General features: G+C 44.5%; 1 protein-coding gene across 1 annotated transcript; it reads left to right on the top strand.

Annotated features, from left to right (window-relative positions):
* Nucleotides 1-17,064: 17,064 nt before the first annotated feature.
* On the top strand, nucleotides 17,065-20,903 carry LOC100383565 (putative alcohol dehydrogenase superfamily protein). Its single transcript, NM_001176213.1, has 10 exons — nucleotides 17,065-17,229; nucleotides 17,342-17,478; nucleotides 17,714-17,763; nucleotides 17,957-18,300; nucleotides 18,537-18,619; nucleotides 18,694-18,769; nucleotides 19,893-19,954; nucleotides 20,022-20,117; nucleotides 20,205-20,366; nucleotides 20,478-20,903. Exons 1-10 carry the CDS (start codon nucleotides 17,160-17,162, stop codon nucleotides 20,592-20,594), a joined length of 1,197 nt encoding a protein of 398 aa, NP_001169684.1. The 5' UTR covers nucleotides 17,065-17,159; the 3' UTR covers nucleotides 20,595-20,903.
* Nucleotides 20,904-21,328: the final 425 nt, after the last annotated feature.

The following is a 21,328-nucleotide window of genomic DNA, read 5'->3' as shown; positions in this document are numbered from 1 at the left end:
CTCTGTGTCAGTTGCTTTCCCGAAGCGTGGCGAATGATAAAATCAAGATCTTCGGTTGACACCATTTCGGGTATCGGCAGTGTTAACTTCTCTGGCAGACTTTCCTTTACTTGCTTTATTGGCCTAGTTTCTGAAGGTCCGTCCTTAGCGCAGGCAGGAGCAGCGCTTGCAGCGACATCTTCTCCTAATTCTTCAAATTTATCTTTGGAAACCCTAGTAGGAGCAGGAGTAGTCATCTTCGAAGGTTTCAGCACATCATCTAGAACGCTGGCCATTCTCCTCCCTTTCTTAGGAGTCGCCGCTGGAACGGTTGTTGTCTTTGACAACCCCGGCATTGTTGGAGGACTCTGCAGCTTCAGCTGCTGATCGGTCTTAGAGCTCTGTGGTTCTGTTTTCTCTAGTTGAATGGTGGGAACTTTGGCTACTGCAGCAGGTATTACCTCCGAAGTTGGGAAGATATCTTCGGTAGACTCAACGACCTCTATCTTTGAGATCCCTGCAGCAGGCAGAATAGCAGCCCTCTCCAAAACGTATGACTTCATTCGGTGAGTCACAATTTTCATTTTCATTGGTTGCGGCGTGGTAGAGGGGGTCAATAATGCAATTTTCTTTTTCGCCAAATGCTTCTGAGCCAGAAAGCAGTAATCAGGATAGGCAAAGCCAATAACATCAAAAACTGTATTCAGCCTTTTCTTTCAACGGGCACCGAAGGCAATATTCATGGCTTCGTCTTCGACTTTCGTATAAGCCCCCAATAAATCATCAGCGGTCGCCGCGATGGCCTCGAGCCATTTTCCATTTGGCTCACCGAATTGACTTCTGTAGCGGTATGTATATTTCAAATAAACTAGACCACCTTCGCTTGAGCTATCAGTGATCTATTCCAAGAGGAGAAAATGAACGTGCAGATCTATTAGCTAAGTCAGTGGCACAGGGGTTCCCATTACCTTTGAAAGTATTTTTTGAAACAATAAAAGCACTTTCAGTTGAGATCATGGAGTGAGTTGTGCTTACAATCTCACCAGTGCACAATGAAGATTGGAGGACTGAGATTGTATCCTTCTTACAAGGCAACTGTCCTTCGAACGACGAAGCTTATATCAAAAGAATGAAAGCTAGGACAAGGCCTTACATAATCATAGAAGAAGAATTGTATAAACAAGGAGTTTGCTCTCCATTGTTGAAGTGTTTGTCTAGAACCGAAGGTCAGGAGCTAACGAAGGAAATACATGCAGGGCTACGCAGAGCTCATATTGGGTCCAGGCCTTTACTTGTAAAAGTTTTCAGACAAGGATTTTATTGGCAGAAGGCAGCATCGGATGCAGCGGATTTAGTTCAAAAATATGAAAGCTGTCAGAAGTGTGCCAAAGATAAAAAAAACCTTCGTCTTTAACTTAGCTAATCCAGCCCACTTGGCCATTGCAAAGGTGGGGTCTAGATTTATTAGGCCCACTTCCACCAGCGCAAGGAAATTTAAAATACGTTGTGGTAGCGGTGGAGTATTTTTCAAAGTGGATTGAAGCTAAACCTCTAGCTACAATCACTTCGGCCACGGTCCAGAAGTTTTTCTGGCAGAATATTATTTGTCGATTTGGTGTGCCGAAGGCCATTACAATCGATAACAGAACTCAGTTTGATGCTGAAATGTTCAAAGCTTTTTGTGATGAAATTGGTACAAAAATACATTTTGCATCTGTAAGACATCCAGAATCAAATGAACCGGTAGAACGTGCTAATGGAATCATAATAACAAGAATAATGAAGTCAATCTTTAATAAGCTAAAAGGAAAATGGCCAGATAAACTAATAAAAGTGGTATGGAACCACAACACTGTTGTCTCAATGTCAACAGGATTTTCCCCCATTCAAGCTTTTATTCGGCTACGAAGCAATAACACCAGAAGAAGCAAGAGCGGGTTCGATAAGGACCTTAGCTTCAGCAGAAGACGAAGATGATTGTAAAATAACAAAAGATACCATAGAAGGGACCAAACTTTAGGCAATAGAACACATCAATAAGTATCAAGCCAAAATAGTCAAATACCGTGATCGAAAGGTAAGACTAAAGAATATCAAGCCAGGACACTTCGTACTTCGGAGAGTGGCTAACCCGGATACAGTGGGGAAACTTCAGCTTAAATGGGAAGGTCCTTTCTTGGTGGTATCTTCGTCAAGATCTGGGTCATACAGGTTGAAATACATGGACGACAATGACATTCCAAGATCTTGGAATGCATATGAGCTTTGGAGATATTATGTGTAAATTTTGTAATTTTCTTACTTTTTCCTTATGACACAATTTTCCTTTCAAGAGGGGAAAAAGGTTTTTAATGGAGCCATAGGTTGCAATTTTTTTGTGCAGCCCTGAGCAATACAAGGGCCAAATTCCCCCACATGTAAAATGTAAGGATCTGGGATTACACCATCGAGTATAAAAAAGTATGAAGAAGCTCCAAAGTCGCCCATAAGGGGATACAGAGCTAGAATGCCACCTAAGTAAAAGGTGAAGAAGCTCCAAAGTTGTCCCTAAGGGGATGCAGAGCTTAAATGCCACCTAAGTAAAAGGTGAAGAAGCTCCAAAGTCGTTCCTAAGGGGATGCAGAGCTTAGCTCCAAAGTCATTCCCCAAGGGAATGCAAAGCTGAAGTACCACCTAAGTAAAAGGTGAAGAGACTCCAAAGTCGTTCCTAAGGGGATGCAGAGTCTGTGTATGCGTTCGTGTGAATTTTTTTACCTTCGGCACACATTTGCACGCTTCATTACATCATCTTTTGCATTCGTACAAACATGCATTAGGCATCCGTAGATTCATCATCATGACATAAAGCACAAAGCATTAACAGGAAAAGCGAAGGTTTCTATATACGAAGATGCTTCATCTCATTGCATATGAGGAAGTTGATGTTTGAGTATGATCGAAAGGTGGTTCGATGTGAATGAAAAGAAGGGAAGGTGTTTTTCGCCTTCGGCTCAAAAAGCTACAAGCAGTTGTTTCATCCACAGCAAAGCAGATAACACGAGGAGGAAAGGTAAAATAGCATTACCAAGCATTTACAAAATATTTACAACTACTTCTTCATAGTTAATTACAATTTTTGTCAAATAATACATCTCTTTCCACAAAGAGTTCCCAAAAAGTATTTCTACAGATACTAGCAAATGAAGCTTCTGAAGTTTCCTCTAATGCTTCAGTTATAGCTTCGGTCTGCTAGCTTTTGGTATCATCATCCTGAAGAATGACAAAGGCAAATACTAAGGAATGTGGTAAGATAAAGTATAAAATAAAAGTGCAAAGGTAAAAATATTTTTTATACCTTACTAAGCAGATTTCGAGCTTCATCTCTAGCTAGTTCTCGGCCGCCCTTCGCCCAGATCTGGGTAATAAATCTGTTGCCAATGCTTAGGGCTTCGGCCGAATGTTAATAAGGTCAGCTGGAGACAGGGTAAAGTTTGGTCTGTTAACGGCCCTTGCATGGTTGCACCCGACTTTTATGAAAGTGGCAGCCGTACCACGAGAAGCTACTAGCGCACAGAAGTCACCGTGACCAGTTATGACTTCATCGAGGATGCCAACCTCTTTCTCGACGCATTCAAGTGCTCCAGGGATATCTTTGGCAACAAGACTAGCTTCTTCGGATGTAGCTCCGACTGAATTGAATATACTCTTTAATCTAGTAGTGCATTGAGTTACTGATAGTCGCCTAGAGGGGGGGTGAATAGGGCGAAACTGAAATTTACAAATATAAACACAACTACAAGCCGGGGTTAGCGTTAGCAATAAAGAACGAGTCCGCAAGAGAGGGCGCAAAACAAATCTCAAGCGAATAAGCAAGTGAGACACGGAGATTTGTTTTACCGAGGTTCGGTTCTTGCAAACCTACTCCCCGTTGAGGAGGCCACAAAGGCCGGGTCTCTTTCAACCCTTCCCTCTCTCAAACGATCCACGGATCGAGTGAGCTTCTCTTCTCAAATCAAAGCCGGGAACAAAAAACTTCCCCGCAAGGGCCACCACACAATTGGTGCCTCTTGCCTTGATTACAATGGAGTTTTGATCTCAAGAACAAGTGAGAAAGAAAAGAAGCAATCCAAGCGCAAGAGCTCAAAAGAACACAAGCAAATCACTCTCTCTAGTCACTATGGCGTTGTGTGGAAGTTGGAGAGGATTTGATCTATTTGGTGTGTCTAGAATTGAATGCTAGAGCTCTTGTAGTAGTTGGGAAGTGGAAAACTTGGATGCAATGAATGGTGGGGTGGTTGGGGTATTTATAGCCCCAACCACCAAACTTGACCGTTGGCTGGAGGCGTCTGCTCGATGGCGCACCGGACAGTCCGGTGCACACCGGACAGTCCGGTGCCCCTGCCACGTCAACACTGCCGTTGGATTCTAGCCGTTGGAGCTTCTGACTTGTGGGTCCGCCTGGGTGTCCGGTGCACACCGGACATGTACTGTTTGATGTCCGGTGCACCGGTATGGGCGTGCCTGACGTCTGCGCGCGCTGCGCGCGCAATAAATGCACCGCAGGGAGCCGTTGGCGCCGCAGGGAGCCGTTGCTCCGCTGGCACACCGGACAGTCCGGTGCACACCGGACAGTCCGGTGAATTTTAGCGGAGCGGCTGCCGCGCGAACCCGAGGCTGGCGAGTTCCTGAGGCTGACCTCCCTTGGCGCACCGGACACTGTCCGGTGTACACCGGACAGTCCGGTGAATTATAGCCGAGTCGCCTTGGAAACTCCCGAAGGTAGCGAGTTTGAGTCTGAGTCCCCTGGTGCACCGGACAGGTACTGTTCACTGTCCGGTGGCACACCGGACAGTCCGGTGCGCCAGACCAGGGGTGCCTTCGGTTCCCCCTTTGCTCCTTTGTTGAATCCAAAACTTGGTCTTTTTATTGGCTGAGTATGAACCTTTTACACCTGTATAACTTATGCACTTGGGCAAACTAGTTAGTCCAAAAGATTTGTGTTGGGTAATTCAACCACCAAAATTGTTTAGGAACTAGGTGTAAGCCTAATTCCCTTTCAATCTCCCCCTTTTTGGTGATTGATGCCAACACAAACCAAAGCAAATATAGAAGTGCATAATTGAACTAGTTTGCATAAAGTAAGTGTAAAGGTTGCTTGGAATTGAGCCAATAAAACTACTTACAAGATATGCATGGAATGTTTCTTTCTTATTTAGCATTTTGGACCACGTTTGCACCACATGTTTTGTTTTTGCAAATCCTTTTGTAAATCCATTTCAAAGATCTTTTGCGAATGGTCAAAGGTAAATGAATAAGAGTTTGCAAAGCATTTTCAAGATTTGAAATTTTCTCCCCTCGGTTTAAATGCTTTTCCTTTGACTTAACAAAACTCCCCCTAAATGAGATACTCCTTTTAGTGTTCAAGAGGGTTTTGATATATATTTTAAAAATACTACTTTCTTCCCTTTTGAACACAATAGGATACCAATTAATAAATACTTTTGGAAAACACTAAGTTTTTGAAATTGGTGGTGGTGCGGTCCTTTTGCTTTGGGCTCATTTCTCCCCCTTTTTGGCATGAATCGCAAAAAACGGAACCATTAGAGCCCTTTTAGAATTACCTTCCTCTTTGGGCATATGAAAATGAGTTAAGATTATACCTAAGATGAAGTCTTTTTGCTTTGAATTCTCATTTCTCCCCAAAGAATAGAGAGATGCTTGGAGTGATGGCGAAGAATGAGTTACGGAGTGGAAGCCTTTGTCGTCGCCGAAGACTCCAATTCCCTTTCAATATACCTATGACTTGGTTTGAAATAGACTTGAAAACACATTAGTCATAGCATATAAAAGAGATATGATCAAAGGTATATAAAAGAGCTATGTGTGCAATCTAGCAAAAGAAGTTGCGAGAATCAAGAATATTGAGCTCATGCCTAAGTTTGGTAAAAGTTTGTTCATCAAGAGGCTTGGTAAAGATATCGGCTAATTGATCTTTAGTATTAATGTATGAAATCTCGATATCTCCCTTTTGTTGGTGATCCCTCAAAAAGTGATACCGGATGGCTATGTGTTTAGTGCGGCTATGCTCGACGGGATTGTCGGCCATTTTGATTGCACTCTCATTATCACATAGCAAGGGGACTTTGGTTAATTTGTAACCATAGTCCCGCAGGGTTTGCCTCATCCAGAGCAATTGCGCGCAACAATGTCCTGCGGCAATGTACTCGGCTTCGGCGGTGGAAAGAGCGACCGAATTTTGCTTCTTTGAAGCCCAAGACACCAAGGATCTTCCCAAGAACTGGCAAGTCCCCGATGTGCTCTTCCTATTAATCTTACACCCTGCCCAATCGGCATCCGAATAACCAATCAAATCAAAAGTGGATCCCCGAGGGTACCAAAGCCCAAACTTAGGTGTAAAAGCCAAATATCTCAAGATTCGTTTTACGGCCGTAAGGTGAGATTCCTTAGGGTCGGATTGGAATCTTGCACACATGCAAACGGAAAGCATAATATCCGGTCGTGATGCACATAAGTAGAGTAAAGAACCTATCATCGACCGGTATACCTTTTGATCCACGGACTTACCTCCCGTGTCGAGGTCGAGATGCCCATTGGTTCCCATGGGTGTCTTGATGGGCTTGGCATCCTTCATTCCAAACTTGCAAAGAATGTCTTGAGTATACTTGGTTTGGCTAATGAAGGTGCCCTCCTGGAGTTGCTTGACTTGAAATCCTAGAAAATACTTCAACTCCCCCATCATCGACATCTCGAATTTCTGTGTCATAATCCTACTAAACTCTTCACATGTAGACTCGTTAGTAGACCCAAATATAATATCATCAACATAAATTTGGCATACAAACAAGTCATTTTCAAGAGTTTTAGTAAAGAGTGTAGGATCGGCCTTGCCGACTTTGAAGCCATTTGCAATAAGGAAATCTCTAAGACATTCATACCATGCTCTTGGGGCTTGCTTGAGCCCATAAAGCGCCTTAGAGAGCCTATAAACATGATTAGGGTACTCACTGTCTTCAAAGCCGGGAGGTTGCTCAACATAGACCTCTTCCTTGATTGGTCCATTGAGGAAGGCACTTTTCACGTCCATTTGATAAAGCTTAAAGCCATGGTAAGTAGCATAGGCCAATAATATGCGAATTGATTCAAGCCTAGCTACGGGTGCATAGGTTTCACCGAAATCCAAACCTTCGACTTGGGAATATCCCTTGGCCACAAGTCGTGCTTTGTTCCTTGTCACCACACCATGCTCATCTTGCTTGTTGCGGAAGACCCATTTGGTTCCTACAACATTTTGGTTAGGACGTGGAACTAAATGCCATACCTCATTTCTAGTGAAGTTGTTGAGTTCCTCTTGCATCGCCACCACCCAATCCGAATCTTGAAGTGCTTCCTCTACCTTGTGTGGCTCAATAGAGGAAACAAACGAGTAATGTTCACAAAAATGTGCAACACGAGATCGAGTAGTTACCCCCTTTTGAATGTCGCCGAGGATGGTGTCGACGGGGTGATCTCGTTGGATTGCTTGGTGGACTCTTGGGTGTGGCGGCCTTGGTTCTTCCTCATCCTCCTTTTCTTGATCAATTGCATCTCCCCCTTGATCATTGCTATCATCTTGAGGTGGCTCATCTTCTTGATTTTGCCCTTCATCAACTTGAGCTTCATCCTCATTTTGAGTTGGTGGAGATGCTTTCGTGGAGGAGGACGGTTGATCTTGTGCATTTGGAGGCTCTTCGGATTCCTTAGGACACACATCCCCAATGGACATGTTCCTTAGCGCGATGCATGGAGCCTGTTCTTCACCTATCTCATCAAGATCAACTTGCTCTACTTGAGAGCCGTTAGTTTCGTCAAACACAACGTCACAAGAAACTTCAACAAGTCCTGAGGACTTGTTAAAGACCCTATATGCCCTTGTGTTTGAGTCATAACCAAGTAAAAAGCCTTCTACAGTTTTAGGAGCAAATTTAGATTTTCTACCTCTTTTAACAAGAATAAAGCATTTGCTACCAAAAACTCTAAAGTATGAAATGTTGGGCTTTTTACCGGTTAGGAGTTCATATGATGTCTTCTTGAGGATTCGGTGAAGATATAACCGGTTGATGGCATAGCAGGCGGTGTTGACCGCTTCGGCCCAAAACCGGTCCGGTGTCTTGTACTCATCAAGCATGGTCCTTGCCATGTCTAATAGAGTTCGATTCTTCCTCTCCACTACACCATTTTGTTGTGGCGTGTAGGGAGAAGAGAACTCATGCTTGATGCCCTCTTCCTCAAGAAAGCCTTCAATTTGAGAATTCTTGAACTCCGTCCCGTTGTCGCTTCTTATTTTCTTGATCCTTAAGCCGAACTCATTTTGAGCCCGTCTCAAGAATCCCTTTAAAGTCTCTTGGGTTTGAGATTTTTCCTGTAAAAAGAATACCCAAGTGAAGCGAGAATAATCATCCACTATTACAAGACAATACTTACTCCCGCCGATGCTTATGTAAGCAATCGGGCCGAATAGATCCATGTGGAGTAGCTCAAGCGGCCTGTCGGTCGTCATGATGTTCTTGTGTGGATGATGGACTCCAACTTGCTTCCCTGCCTGGCATGCGCTACAAATCCTGTCTTTCTCAAAATGAACATTTGTTAAACCTAAAATGTGCTCTCCCTTTAGAAGCTTATGAAGATTCTTCATCCCAACATGGGCTAGTCGGCGGTGCCAGAGCCAACCCATGTTAGTCTTAGCAATTAAGCATGTGTCGAGTTCAGCTCTATCAAAATCTACCAAGTATAGCTGACCCTCTAACACACCCTTAAATGCTATTGAATTATCACTTCTTCTAAAGACAGTGACACCTACATCAGTAAAAAGACAGTTGTAGCCCATTTGACACAATTGGGAAACAGAGAGCAAGTTGTAATCTAATGAATCAACAAGAAAAACATTGGAAATAGTATGGTCAGGTGATATAGCAATTTTACCCAATCCTTTGACCAAACCTTGATTTCCATCCCCGAATGTGATAGCTCGTTGGGGATCTTGGTTTTTCTCATATGAGGAGAACATCCTTTTCTCCCCGGTCATGTGGTTTGTGCACCCGCTGTCGAGTATCCAACTTGAGCCCCCGGATGCATAAACCTACAAAACAAATTTAGTTCTTGACTTTAGGTACCCAAACTGTTTTGGGTCCTTTGGCATTAGAAACAAGAACTTTGGGTACCCAAACACAAGTCTTGGAGCCCTTGTGTTTGCCCCCAACAAACTTGGCAACGACCTTGCCGGATTTGCTTGTAAGCACATAAGAAGCATCAAAAGTTTTAAATGAAATATCATGATCATTTGATGCAATAGGAGTTTTCTTTCTAGGCAACTTGGCACGGGTTGGTTGCCTAGAGCTAGATGTCTCACCCTTATACATAAAAGCATGATTAGGGCCAGAGTGAGACTTCCTAGAATGAATTTTCTTAATTTTGCTCTCGGGATAACCGGCAGGGTACAGATAGTAGCCCTCGTTATCCTGAGGCATGGGAGCCTTGCCCTTAACAAAGTTGGACAATCTCTTAGGAGGGGCACTAATTTTGACATTGTCTCCCCTTTGGAAGCCAATGCCATCCTTAATGCCCGGGCGTCTCCCATTATAAAGCATGCTACGAGCAAATTTAAATTTTTCATTTTCTAAGTTGTGCTCGGCGATTTTAGCATCTAGTTTTGCTATATGATCATTTTGTTGTTTAATTAAAGCCATATGATCATGAATAGCATCAATATCAATATTTCTACATCTAGTACAAATAGATACATGCTCAACAATAGATGTAGAGGGTTTGCAAGATTTTAATTCTACAACCTTAGCATGTAACATATCATTTTTAGTTCTAAGGTCAGAAATTGTAATATTGCAAATATCTAGTTCTTTAGCCTTAGTAATCAACTTTTCATTTTCTACTCTAAGGCTAGCAAGAGATACATTCAATTCATCAATCTTAGCAAGCAAATCATCATTATCATTTCTAAGATTGGGAATTGAAATATTACAAACATGTGAATCAACCTTAGCATTTAAAATAGCATTTTCATTTCTAAGGTTGTCAATCATCTCACGGCAAGTGCTTAGCTCACTAGATAATTTTTCACACTTTTCTACTTCTAGAGCATAAGCCTTTTTAACCTTAACATGTTTTTTGTTTTCTTTAATTAGACAATCCTCTTGGGAATCCAAAAGGTCATCCTTTTCATGAATAGCACTAACCAATTCATTTAATTTTTCTTTTTGAGCTATGTTAAGGTTGGCAAAAAGGGAACGCAAGTTATCTTCCTCATCACTAGCATTGTCATCACTAGAGGATTCATATTTAGTGGAGGATTTAGATTTAACCTTCTTTTTGCCGTCCTTTGCCATGAGGCACTTGTGGCCGACGTTGGGGAAGAGGAGTCCCTTGGTGACGGCGATGTTGGCGGCGTCCTCGTCGTCGGAGGAGTCGCTTGAGCTCTCGTCGGAATCCCATTCCCGACAAACATGGGCATCGCCGCCCTTCTTCTTGTAGTATCTTTTCTTCTCCTTTCTTCTCCCCTTCTTGTCGTCGCCTCGATCACTGTCACTCGATATAGGACATTTAGCAATAAAATGACCGGGCTTACCACATTTGTAGCAAACCTTCTTGGAGCGGGACTTGTAGTCTTTCCCTCTCCTTTGCTTGAGGATTTGGCAGAAGCTCTTGATGACGAGCGCCATCTCCTCATTGTCGAGCTTGGAGGCGTCTATTGGTTGTCGACTTGGTGTAGACTCCTCCTTCTTCTCTTCCGTTGCCTTGAATGCAACGGGTTGGGCTTCGGATGAGTCGCCAAGCTCGTTGATTTTCCTCGAGCCTTCTATCATGCACTCAAAACTTACAAAATGCCCGATAACTTCCTCGGGGGTCATTTTAGTATATCTAGGATTACCACGAATCAATTGAACTTGAGTGGGATTAAGAAAAATGAGAGATCTTAAAATAACATTTACCACTTCGTGGTCGTCCCACTTCTTGCTCCCGAGGTTGCGCACTTGGTTCACCAAAGTCTTGAGCCGGTTGTACATGTGTTGTGGCTCCTCCCCTTTGTGAAGCCGGAACCGACCGAGCTCCCCCTCGATCGTTTCCCGCTTGGTGATCTTAGTGAGCTCGTCTCCCTCGTGCGCGGTTTTGAGTACATCCCAAATCTCCTTGGCGCTCTTCAACCCTTGTACTTTGTTATACTCCTCTCTACTTAGAGAGGCGAGGAGTATTTGCTTGAGAGTTGAAGTGCTCGATTTGGGCCACCTCATCCTCATCATAGTCTTCATCCCCTACCGATGGTACCTGTGCACCAAACTCAACAACATCCCATATACTTTTGTGGAGCGAGGTTAGATGAAATCGCATTAAATCGCTCCACCTAGCGTAATCTTCACCATCAAAAGTTGGTGGTTTGCCTAATGGGACGGAAAGTAAAGGTGTATGTTTGGAAATGCGAGGGTAGCGTAGGGGGATCTTACTATACTTCTTGCGCTCTTGGCGCTTAGAAGTGACGGAGGGCGCATCGGAGTCGGAGGTCGATGTTGATGAAGTGTCGGTCTCGTAGTAGACCACCTTCCTCATCCTCTTGTGCTTGTCGCCTTTCCGATGCGGCTTGTGGGAAGAAGATTTTTCCTTCTTCTCTTTGTGGTGAGAAGAAGATTTCTTCTCCTTCCCTTTGTTGGAGGAGCTCTTCTTCTTCTCCCTCCTTTTGGTGCGGGACTCTTCCGATGAAGTGCTCCCGTGGCTTGTAGTGGGCTTTTCGCCGGTCTCCATCTCCTTCTTGGCGTGATCTCCCGACATCACTTCGAGCGGTTAGGCTCTAATGAAGCACCGGGCTCTGATACCAATTGATAGTCGCCTAGAGGGGGGGGGTGAATAGGGCGAAACTGAAATTTACAAATATAAACACAACTACAAGCCGGGGTTAGCGTTAGCAATAAAGAACGAGTCCGCAAGAGAGGGCGCAAAACAAATCTCAAGCGAATAAGCAAGTGAGACACGGAGATTTGTTTTACCGAGGTTCGGTTCTTGCAAACCTACTCCCCGTTGAGGAGGCCACAAAGGCCGGGTCTCTTTCAACCCTTCCCTCTCTCAAACGATCCACGGATCGAGTGAGCTTCTCTTCTCAAATCAAAGCCGGGAACAAAAAACTTCCCCGCAAGGGCCACCACACAATTGGTGCCTCTTGCCTTGATTACAATGGAGTTTTGATCTCAAGAACAAGTGAGAAAGAAAAGAAGCAATCCAAGCGCAAGAGCTCAAAAGAACACAAGCAAATCACTCTCTCTAGTCACTATGGCGTTGTGTGGAAGTTGGAGAGGATTTGATCTATTTGGTGTGTCTAGAATTGAATGCTAGAGCTCTTGTAGTAGTTGGGAAGTGGAAAACTTGGATGCAATGAATGGTGGGGTGGTTGGGGTATTTATAGCCCCAACCACCAAACTTGACCGTTGGCTGGAGGCGTCTGCTCGATGGCGCACCGGACAGTCCGGTGCACACCGGACAGTCCGGTGCCCCTGCCACGTCAACACTGCCGTTGGATTCTAGCCGTTGGAGCTTCTGACTTGTGGGTCCGCCTGGGTGTCCGGTGCACACCGGACATGTACTGTTTGATGTCCGGTGCACCGGTATGGGCGTGCCTGACGTCTGCGCGCGCTGCGCGCGCAATAAATGCACCGCAGGGAGCCGTTGGCGCCGCAGGGAGCCGTTGCTCCGCTGGCACACCGGACAGTCCGGTGCACACCGGACAGTCCGGTGAATTTTAGCGGAGCGGCTGCCGCGCGAACCCGAGGCTGGCGAGTTCCTGAGGCTGACCTCCCTTGGCGCACCGGACACTGTCCGGTGTACACCGGACAGTCCGGTGAATTATAGCCGAGTCGCCTTGGAAACTCCCGAAGGTAGCGAGTTTGAGTCTGAGTCCCCTGGTGCACCGGACAGGTACTGTTCACTGTCCGGTGGCACACCGGACAGTCCGGTGCGCCAGACCAGGGGTGCCTTCGGTTCCCCCTTTGCTCCTTTGTTGAATCCAAAACTTGGTCTTTTTATTGGCTGAGTATGAACCTTTTACACCTGTATAACTTATGCACTTGGGCAAACTAGTTAGTCCAAAAGATTTGTGTTGGGTAATTCAACCACCAAAATTGTTTAGGAACTAGGTGTAAGCCTAATTCCCTTTCAGTTACAAAGTTAAAACATTTATTCTTATGAGTTTTGAGTGCTTCACTCAGCTTTAGGTTCTTTTCAGCCTCAACCTTGATTGTCATATTCAAAGCTTCGGTTTCACGGTTGAATCGGCTGGAGTTCTCTTCCAAAAGTATATGAGTGTACTTCAACTTTTTGCTTAATTTCTCATTTTGAGCCTGAGCTTTGGAAAACGACCCTTCGGTTGAATGCAACAAATCATCTTTTTCTTTCAAAGAATCTTCAAGTTTCTTGATTTTATCTTCAAAGCCCTTGACAACAATTTCATTCTTTCTATCTTCGTCATCTTGTTGCATTTTCAAAGCTTTGTTTAGCAATAAACTCTGTAAAAATGAATTAAAGTTAGAATACCTAAATCAACACGAAGGTATCAACGGTAACTTGCAAAGGAGCCTTACTTTGAAGTTCGAGTAAAATAAGCTCTCGATGATGTGTTGACGTCTGTAGAAGCTGATATCCTTTTCAAGCTTCGGGAATCCAATGCTCTTGGACAGAGTGCTTATAATTTTTGCCCTGGCGCGGTCATGAATGCATCCCACAATTTCTTCATCAACCCCGTCAAAGAGCATTGATCCAGGCTAGTAGCTGCAGGATATAACAAATTCCTTTAATTCTGATATGTCTTCTTCAGAAAGTTGTTGGCCGCCCAGGTGCCGTAGGTCAAAACTCATGCTTTCCAAAGAAGTTTCTTCAATTTTCTTCCCCTTATTAGAGGTCACTGCAGCTACATCTTTCTCCACAACCACATTCGATATAAATATGTCGATTTCCAACAGGGTGGTTGCGAGATTCTCGGCTTTGGCTGTGGTAGTAGCTTCGGCATCGGCGGGATAGTAGCTTTATCCGTCGAAGCTGAGGGCGGGGTCTGTTCAATAGCTTCCATTATATTCATCATATGTCGGTTGTTCTGCCCCCCCCCCGTTTTTCCCCTCGATAGCCGAAGCGATTTCCCTTGACTGCAAGAGGCTAGTCAGATCCAACCTCAGAGGACTTAGCAGTGCAGTTGGGAAAGGTTCAGTCATTACCTTCAAAATCTTCGAGACCTCAGCAGCAGAAGATGAAGAAGGGCTCATAGTCTGCTTCGACACATCTTGCACCTTTGTCTTCTCAGAGGATATCTCGACATGCTTCCGTATCTTGGGAGCCGATACCTTCGGCTCCGATACAGCTTTTTTGCTTTTTCAAAGCCTTTTGGTCTTCTTTAACCGACCGTATAGTATTCCTACTCAGAATGCTGACAATTCTCTTCCTCTTGACTCCTCGGGCCCCTTCATCAAGCCTTTCGTAATCAGGATACTCAAACATCAGAGCATCCATCACACGGTTTAGCCTTCGCTTTGGGCGGGTGCCGAAGGCAACAGTCATTAACTGATCTTCTTTCTTTGTATAATTTATGAGAATTTCATTACACATGGTTTCTATCAATTCTAACCATTCAATGCATGGTTCTTTAAATCTTTTCTGAAACTTGAAACGATACGGCAGACGGACAAGCTCATACTTCTTCCCCTCTTCTCTCTTCTTCGGCATCCCTCAGCCACCAGAAGTTGGGAATGTCTAGTTTGCCAGATATTCTTGTACCAAATCTCTTGTGCTGATATGCTCAGCCACGACCCTGAATTCCACTTCAGCTAGCTGACAAGGAGATCCCAACTGCATATTGCACATGGGCCGAGTCATGCTGAAGTTTAATCGCAGCGGACTCATCACCATGCTCATAAGTTTTTCCCTTTTCTTTTCGTTTGCTTTCACGTAAAACCATTCATTCGTCCATCCAGTTGACCACTTGGTGCGGTAGCCTATCACGGGGGCCTTCGTATCCTTTCGGTATGCAAAGTTGTAGCATCCGAAGTTTTTGTGTAGTCCGTCAGCCCTTGCCTTTGTCTGGTACGGAAGCTCATGTTCCCAGCAGAACACTTCGGCGTTAGTGCTCTTTCCATGGCTTCGGAGAACCCAGATGTAAACGCCGAGCCTGATAATAGAGTTTGGGGTCACCTGATGGAGATAGATCTCAAACTTCTTTAAAACTTCACCTATCATCTCGTAAAGGGGGAACCAAAGCCCCGCCCTTAAGAAGCTCTTGAATACCATAACTTCATCTTCCTTCGGCTCTGGAATTATTTCCTCTCCAGCAAAAGGAACCAATTCATCATCATTTTCTCCAAAATATCCTAGTTTCTTCATCACAATCAGATCTTCAGCCTTTACTGTAGACCTCCCAAATTCAACATGACTAGGCTTAGTTGGACACAGAATACTATCGTCATCTTCACTTTCATTATCACTCTCAACTTCAGTCATGGCTTGTTCAGCTTCAGCAGTAGAGGTACCTTCAGCAATAACTCCTTCCTGCACAACCAGCCCCGACCACCTTGTCTCAGTCATTTCAGTTTCATCTCTCTCGCACGATACCCTTGTAGTGGATCTTACTCTGGCCATTTCGTTGTTTAGCTTCTCTCAGATGAAGTTGTTCTTAAGCGATGAAATACTTGTTCGAAAGTACAATGCAGAGAGCTTCGGCTTCGGTGAAAATTTTCAACAGCACAACGGCGCAATAGCAATGAATGTTATGGTAACTTCTCACCAACCTGTCTATTTATATAGCCCTGCAGGAGAAGAAGGCGAACCGCCAAAACGCGCATACTGGCTGATCGGTGGACCGGCAAACGCTTGGACTATTTTAATCGTTTTTTGATAACAAGCTCAGGGAAGGTGTTTTTCGGACATTCGGCAAGACTAGTTCCAAAATGTGGTTAAAACTGAGCAAAAAATGAAAAAAAAACTGGCAAGAGAAACATAGTTAAACTAACCTTTTCTAGCAACTAAACAAAAAATATTAGTTACCAACCCTATCATTCTCTCTCTCCATACAAACACATGCACCATTCATTAAACAACTAAATATATCTTAGATAAACTGAATTGAGAACTAAACATGAAATTGAGAGAGATGAGAGATAAAATCTAATCATCTTAAGCAACCTAATTTCAGGAAATAGAGAAAATAACCTAGCTATACTCTTCTCTCTCACACATGGTGAAACCCTAGATCCAAAATGTGGCTAAAATTGAGTAAGAATGAACAAAAAACTTCTCTCTCACACATGGTGAAACCCTAGATCCAAAATGTGGCTAAAATTGAGAAATAAATAACAAAAATTGACAAGAGATATAGAAACCAACTTTTCTTAGCAAGCTTCTTCCAAAAAAATAAAGATCAAAACCTCTCCTTATATTTTTGTGAAATCTGGACCTCCAAAATCGTCTTCAATGGAAGGTGGCTGCGAGAAACAGTACTAATCGGGAGGAAGAAGGGGGTTTTATACAACAAAGTTTATAGGCGGTTGGAATATGCAAGCACCAGTGGAAACCGTCCATTTCAATTGGTGGTTGTTGTAATGAAACCGTCAGTAGAAACGAGACCATCACTGGCGGATCCTTATACAAACTGCTAGTGGAAATGGTCGGTTTCTAGTGGCGGTTCACTTAAACAAACTAACATAGAAATGGATGGTTTCCACTGCTAAGGTTTCTTTAATCGGGCCAACAAGTTCATTATCACTGGCGCGTGATAATCGAAAACATCCGTAGAAATTAGACCTTATTGTAGACTAATTAGAGCTCATTTGTATTAGTGGTGTTTTAGAATTCGCAGCTTTTACTAAGTATCTAGATATAAATCTAGAAATATTAAACGCATCTGCCTCTAAATACTGTATAATTAAAAAACAAAATTGAAGAAACCGTCGGCCAACGCAAGGAAACGAAGAAGAGAAAAATGAACACCATTATGCTTTGGTTCCTCTGCCTCCACCTGTCTCGCCCATCACTATATAAACAGTCCAACCGGCTAGCCTCCACTTGTCTCGCTCACTAGAGCCAAGAGCTCCATCCATTTCATTTCCTCCACTCTCTAAAAAGTAGACCAGCCAGGGGAGAGAAGTGAGGCATCGAAGGAAGCCCCCACCATGGCGGCCAACGGCAAGAGCAGCTTGGCGAACGGCGCCTCCACCGGGGGAAAGCCCATCAAATGCAAAGGTAGTACGATTTTATTTGGTGTTGCGGCTTCTTTCGCGGCGGCGACGACGGCACTGGCTATGAAAGCTGGCATCATCAACTGTCTGTCTGGTATACACATACGTACGTGCAGCGGCGGTGGCGTGGGGGCCCGGCGAGCCGCTTGTGATGGAGGAGGTGGAGGTGGCGCCGCCGGGGCGCCTGGAGGTGCGCGTGAAGCTGCTCTTCACCTCCATCTGCCACACCGATCTCAGTTTCTTGAAGGGAGAGGTAATATCTATCCATGTAGCTACGTGTTGCATTCATGGCTTAATTAATTATTAAGGTCTTATAGTCATGCCTCGTGAAGATAACTAACTAATGGTGATGTTATGTTATGTTATCTAGGAGTATTTCTTTGTATATGTACGCCTGTGCTGCGTTATTTGTCGCAGAGTTGATTCTGTAATAATCTAGCATTGGGCCGGCCATGTGATGCTGCTATTTTTTATATTTATGATGATAGAACGAGCTGCACCGCAAGTTCCCCCGCATCCTGGGCCATGAGGCAGCCGGGTGCGTCTCTTTCGTCGTCTCCTCCTCCTTCTTGGTTATTATTTTGTGTTTAAACAAAATCCTGCTGCGCGCGTCGTCGTCGTTTGTTCTAATTTTACACACAGTATTCTATTTTATTTGTACATATGGCAAGCCAGCGGCATTAAATTAGTTACCATTTTGGACCTCCCCGCTATGCATGATCTCTCCACAGAGTGGTGGAGAGCGTGGGGGACGGGGTGGAGGATCTGGCCGCCGGCGACCATGTGATCCCCATCTTCAACGGCGAGTGCGGGGCGTGCGCCTACTGCGAGTCCGATCGGACAAACCTGTGCGGGACCTACCGCGTGGACGCTTCCAAGAGCACCATGGTCTCTGACGGCGGCACCAGGTTCTCCGTAGCGGACCGCGTGTCCGGCCGCACCGTGCCGGTCTACCACTTCCTCAACACCTCAACCTTCACCGAGTACACCGTGCTGGACGCGGCCTGCGCCGCCAAGGTCAACCCCGAGGCACCACTGCAAAAGATGTGCCTCCTCAGCTGTGGCATCTCCACAGGTAACCTACCGGTTGCCAAAATTGAATACGCACATGGTTACATTCGATTCGGATTCGCTGGACGGATTGGACATGTGAACGTACGAACAACTGAACTGGAATGGGCCAGACTGAGCATGCCAGATCAGCTGTGTCTGCATATGGACAGATACTGCTGCAAATCAATTAGTGATCATTCATTCATCCCGTTCAGATAATAATAATGTAATTGTCGCGTGTGTGTGTTGCATCGTCAGGAGTTGGGGCTGTATGGAACACAGCCAACGTTTCCGCGGGCTCCACCGTTGCGATTTTCGGCCTTGGCGCTGTCGGGCTCGCGGTCAGTAAGATAAATAAATAACTGCTGTTATGAAAAAGAAATTACATTTACCACATGAATTTGTTTTTTTGTAGGTTGCTGAGGGTGCCAGGCTACGAGGGGCAGCTCGGATCATCGGTGTTGACATAAACCCTGAAAAGTTCACCAAAGGTGCGTGACGAGCCACGTACGTACGTACGTGGTTGAGTTGAGCTTCCCTTGCTACCCATCTCCACATCCTTGTCAAGCTAGCAGCTGGGCTACAGAACTAGGTGCCATGTCATTTCACCATCACGTAACCATGACTTGATGTTTTGATCAGTCAGGTTCTGATGCAGGCAGACCTTATGTTAGCGGAAAAAATGAAGCCACCCTTCCTCTCCTTTGTTTTCCTTCTTTGATTCAACAAAAAATAAACAAGCGCGTACGTGCACATAAAGGCAAAATACAATCTTTCTCCTCCCCACATAACGCACGTAGAATAAAATAACAAAATGGCAGTAGAAGATCGACCTGCCTATTTTCTTCTCGCAGATAATTTTTTTTAGTTTCAATAAAGTAGAAAGATACATCCATCAGATCATCCACGGAGAGACGAGAGAGCACACTAGCTAGCTCGTCAACTTCAAGGACGAGGGTGTCACTTTCCTGGTGATGCCAGCCACCACACGAGACGAGAAGAACACAACCATTTTTTTTTCTGATTAAGTCAGGTACTCCGCCGATTCTTTTTTTTTTTTTGTGTTTGAAATTGTTCAGCTAGCATGCGTTTGGTTTGGGGGTGAAATCAGCATCTTTTTTTAAGGATGAAGAATCATCCTAAATTTTATCCTAATGGTTCAGTTAACTCCTTGTCACCCATGACCATGAGTCACGCCTAGCAAATTAGTGAAGCCCACCAGTCAGCCACTGAAGCCACACCTCTAGCTTGTCCTACTTCCCACCACTACCTAGCTTTCTCTCGTTGACGAAATATCATTCAGGACAATTCAGGACAATCTCTGTCTAAAATATCCTCATCATAGCGACTTATGCAAATTGCTAATAGAAAAACGCGTCCAAATTAAACGAGTGTACGGTCCTGTGCATCGTCTATTGCACTTCAACGTAATTTATTTACCAACTTTATTGTACATTTCAACGCCAAAGGCAAAAAAAGGACAGAAAGATAAATTATGGGGGAAAAAATCTAAGAGACAAGAAACGCGAAAGGAGGTTTCATTCTTTGGAAAAACCAAACAACACTGAAATGCTATTTTGATGAGTCATGGACATGGAGGAAATGTGTTTTCAGGGAGAGAGATGGGCGTCACTGACTTTGTCGACTCCAGGGCCTCTGACAAACCGGTGCACGAGGTAGTCGTCCTCCCATCCTCCGCATATACATATACAGGACCTCAAATGATGACGGGTTGATGTGCAGGTGATCAGGGAGATGACCCATGGAGGTGTCGACTACAGCTTTGAGTGTACCGGGATCAACGGCGTGCTGCGAGAGGCCTTCGTGTCCACGCATGACGTACTACGCTCGATCTGCTTACTAGCTAGCTAGCTAGCTAGTCCCTTGAATTTTAGTAACGTATTACGTTGTGCAACGCATATGCAGGGTTGGGGCCTGACGGTGGTGCTGGGGATCCATGCGACGCCCAAGATGCTGCCGCTGCACCCGATGGAGCTCTTCGACGGCCGTCGGATCACCGCCTGCGTCTTCGGTGACGTCAAGGGGAAGTCCCAGCTGCCGGCCATCGTCGACAAGTGCGTCAACGGGGTATGCGACATTAGTTTCTGCCGTTTAAAAATTAAAGAAACAAAGAGGCACGCCGACGAGACGACGAGTAGTTAATAACCCCTGCTAGCTACTTAATTTGCTGTGTCACAGGACCTGGATATAAACCTTGACGGGTTCATAACACACAGGATGCCCTTCTCGGACATCAACAAAGCCATCCAGTTGCTGGAGGAAGGCAAGTCCCTTAGATGCGTGCTCAACCTCTGATGGACATGGACCGACCACCACACATGCATGCGTGGGAGATTATTGTCCTTGGTTAGTTTGGTTACTACAGAAATAATCAAATAAATATAGAATCCGCAGTGTGTGTCGAGTTGTACAATTCACGTGTGCACCAGTGCTACTTTATTGTAAAGGAGGGTGTGATTGAAGCCAACTAGTAGCAGCAGGGCACAAGTGTTGTTTCTATCGTACATGTGCTGTGATGTCTCAAAGTTATCTCGGTTCTCACAACACAACTTATTGTCATAAAATATGCTGATCTTTGATTTTACATAACAAACTTGTTTCGCTAGTTTCTCGAACCGGTTGTGTTAAAATATATAATGGGCTCTACCATTGTGTTCCTCTCGCCAAAACGATCTAAGAAAACATAGATGGAATCTTCAATTTAAAACTCGAACAAAAAAATTGTTTGTAAAAAAAATCAGTAAGCCAGTTGTGTTAAAAGGGGTTTTAAGCCTCTTCCAGCATAAGACCACCCTCCTACATACAAAGGTATCACCGTTGATTGAGATCAATCACAAACAAAAACATGTGTTGGGTTCTTAGCTGTGGGGAACCAAACAACTTGTTGATCACCTGTTAAAGCTCATGCAAAAATCCATAATAAGGCAACACAAATAAGATATATGGCCTTCTCCAAGAAGGAGAAAGATAAAAACAATTAAGATGCAAGTATGTGAAAATCATATATGAAGAGATGGACTAAAAAATAA

Source organism: Zea mays, chromosome 1 (genome assembly GCF_902167145.1).
Source record: "Zea mays cultivar B73 chromosome 1, Zm-B73-REFERENCE-NAM-5.0, whole genome shotgun sequence".
In the NCBI taxonomy this organism is placed as follows: Eukaryota; Viridiplantae; Streptophyta; class Magnoliopsida; order Poales; family Poaceae; genus Zea; species Zea mays.
The sequence above is the reverse complement of the archived record's forward strand: the minus strand, read 5'-3'. Positions and strand labels throughout refer to the sequence as shown.

What these genes read in the sequence shown, in the direction of transcription:
- LOC100383565 (NM_001176213.1), top strand. Translation starts at nt 17,160, where the DNA reads ATGGCGGCCAACGGCAAGAGCAGCTTGGCGAACGGCGCCTCCACCGGG. An exon ending in CTGACAAACCGGTGCACGAG is followed by an intron (nt 19,955 to 20,021) that starts GTAGTCGTCCTC and finishes GTTGATGTGCAG; the next exon opens with GTGATCAGGGAGATGACCCA. An exon ending in CCTTCGTGTCCACGCATGAC is followed by an intron (nt 20,118 to 20,204) that starts GTACTACGCTCG and finishes ACGCATATGCAG; the next exon opens with GGTTGGGGCCTGACGGTGGT.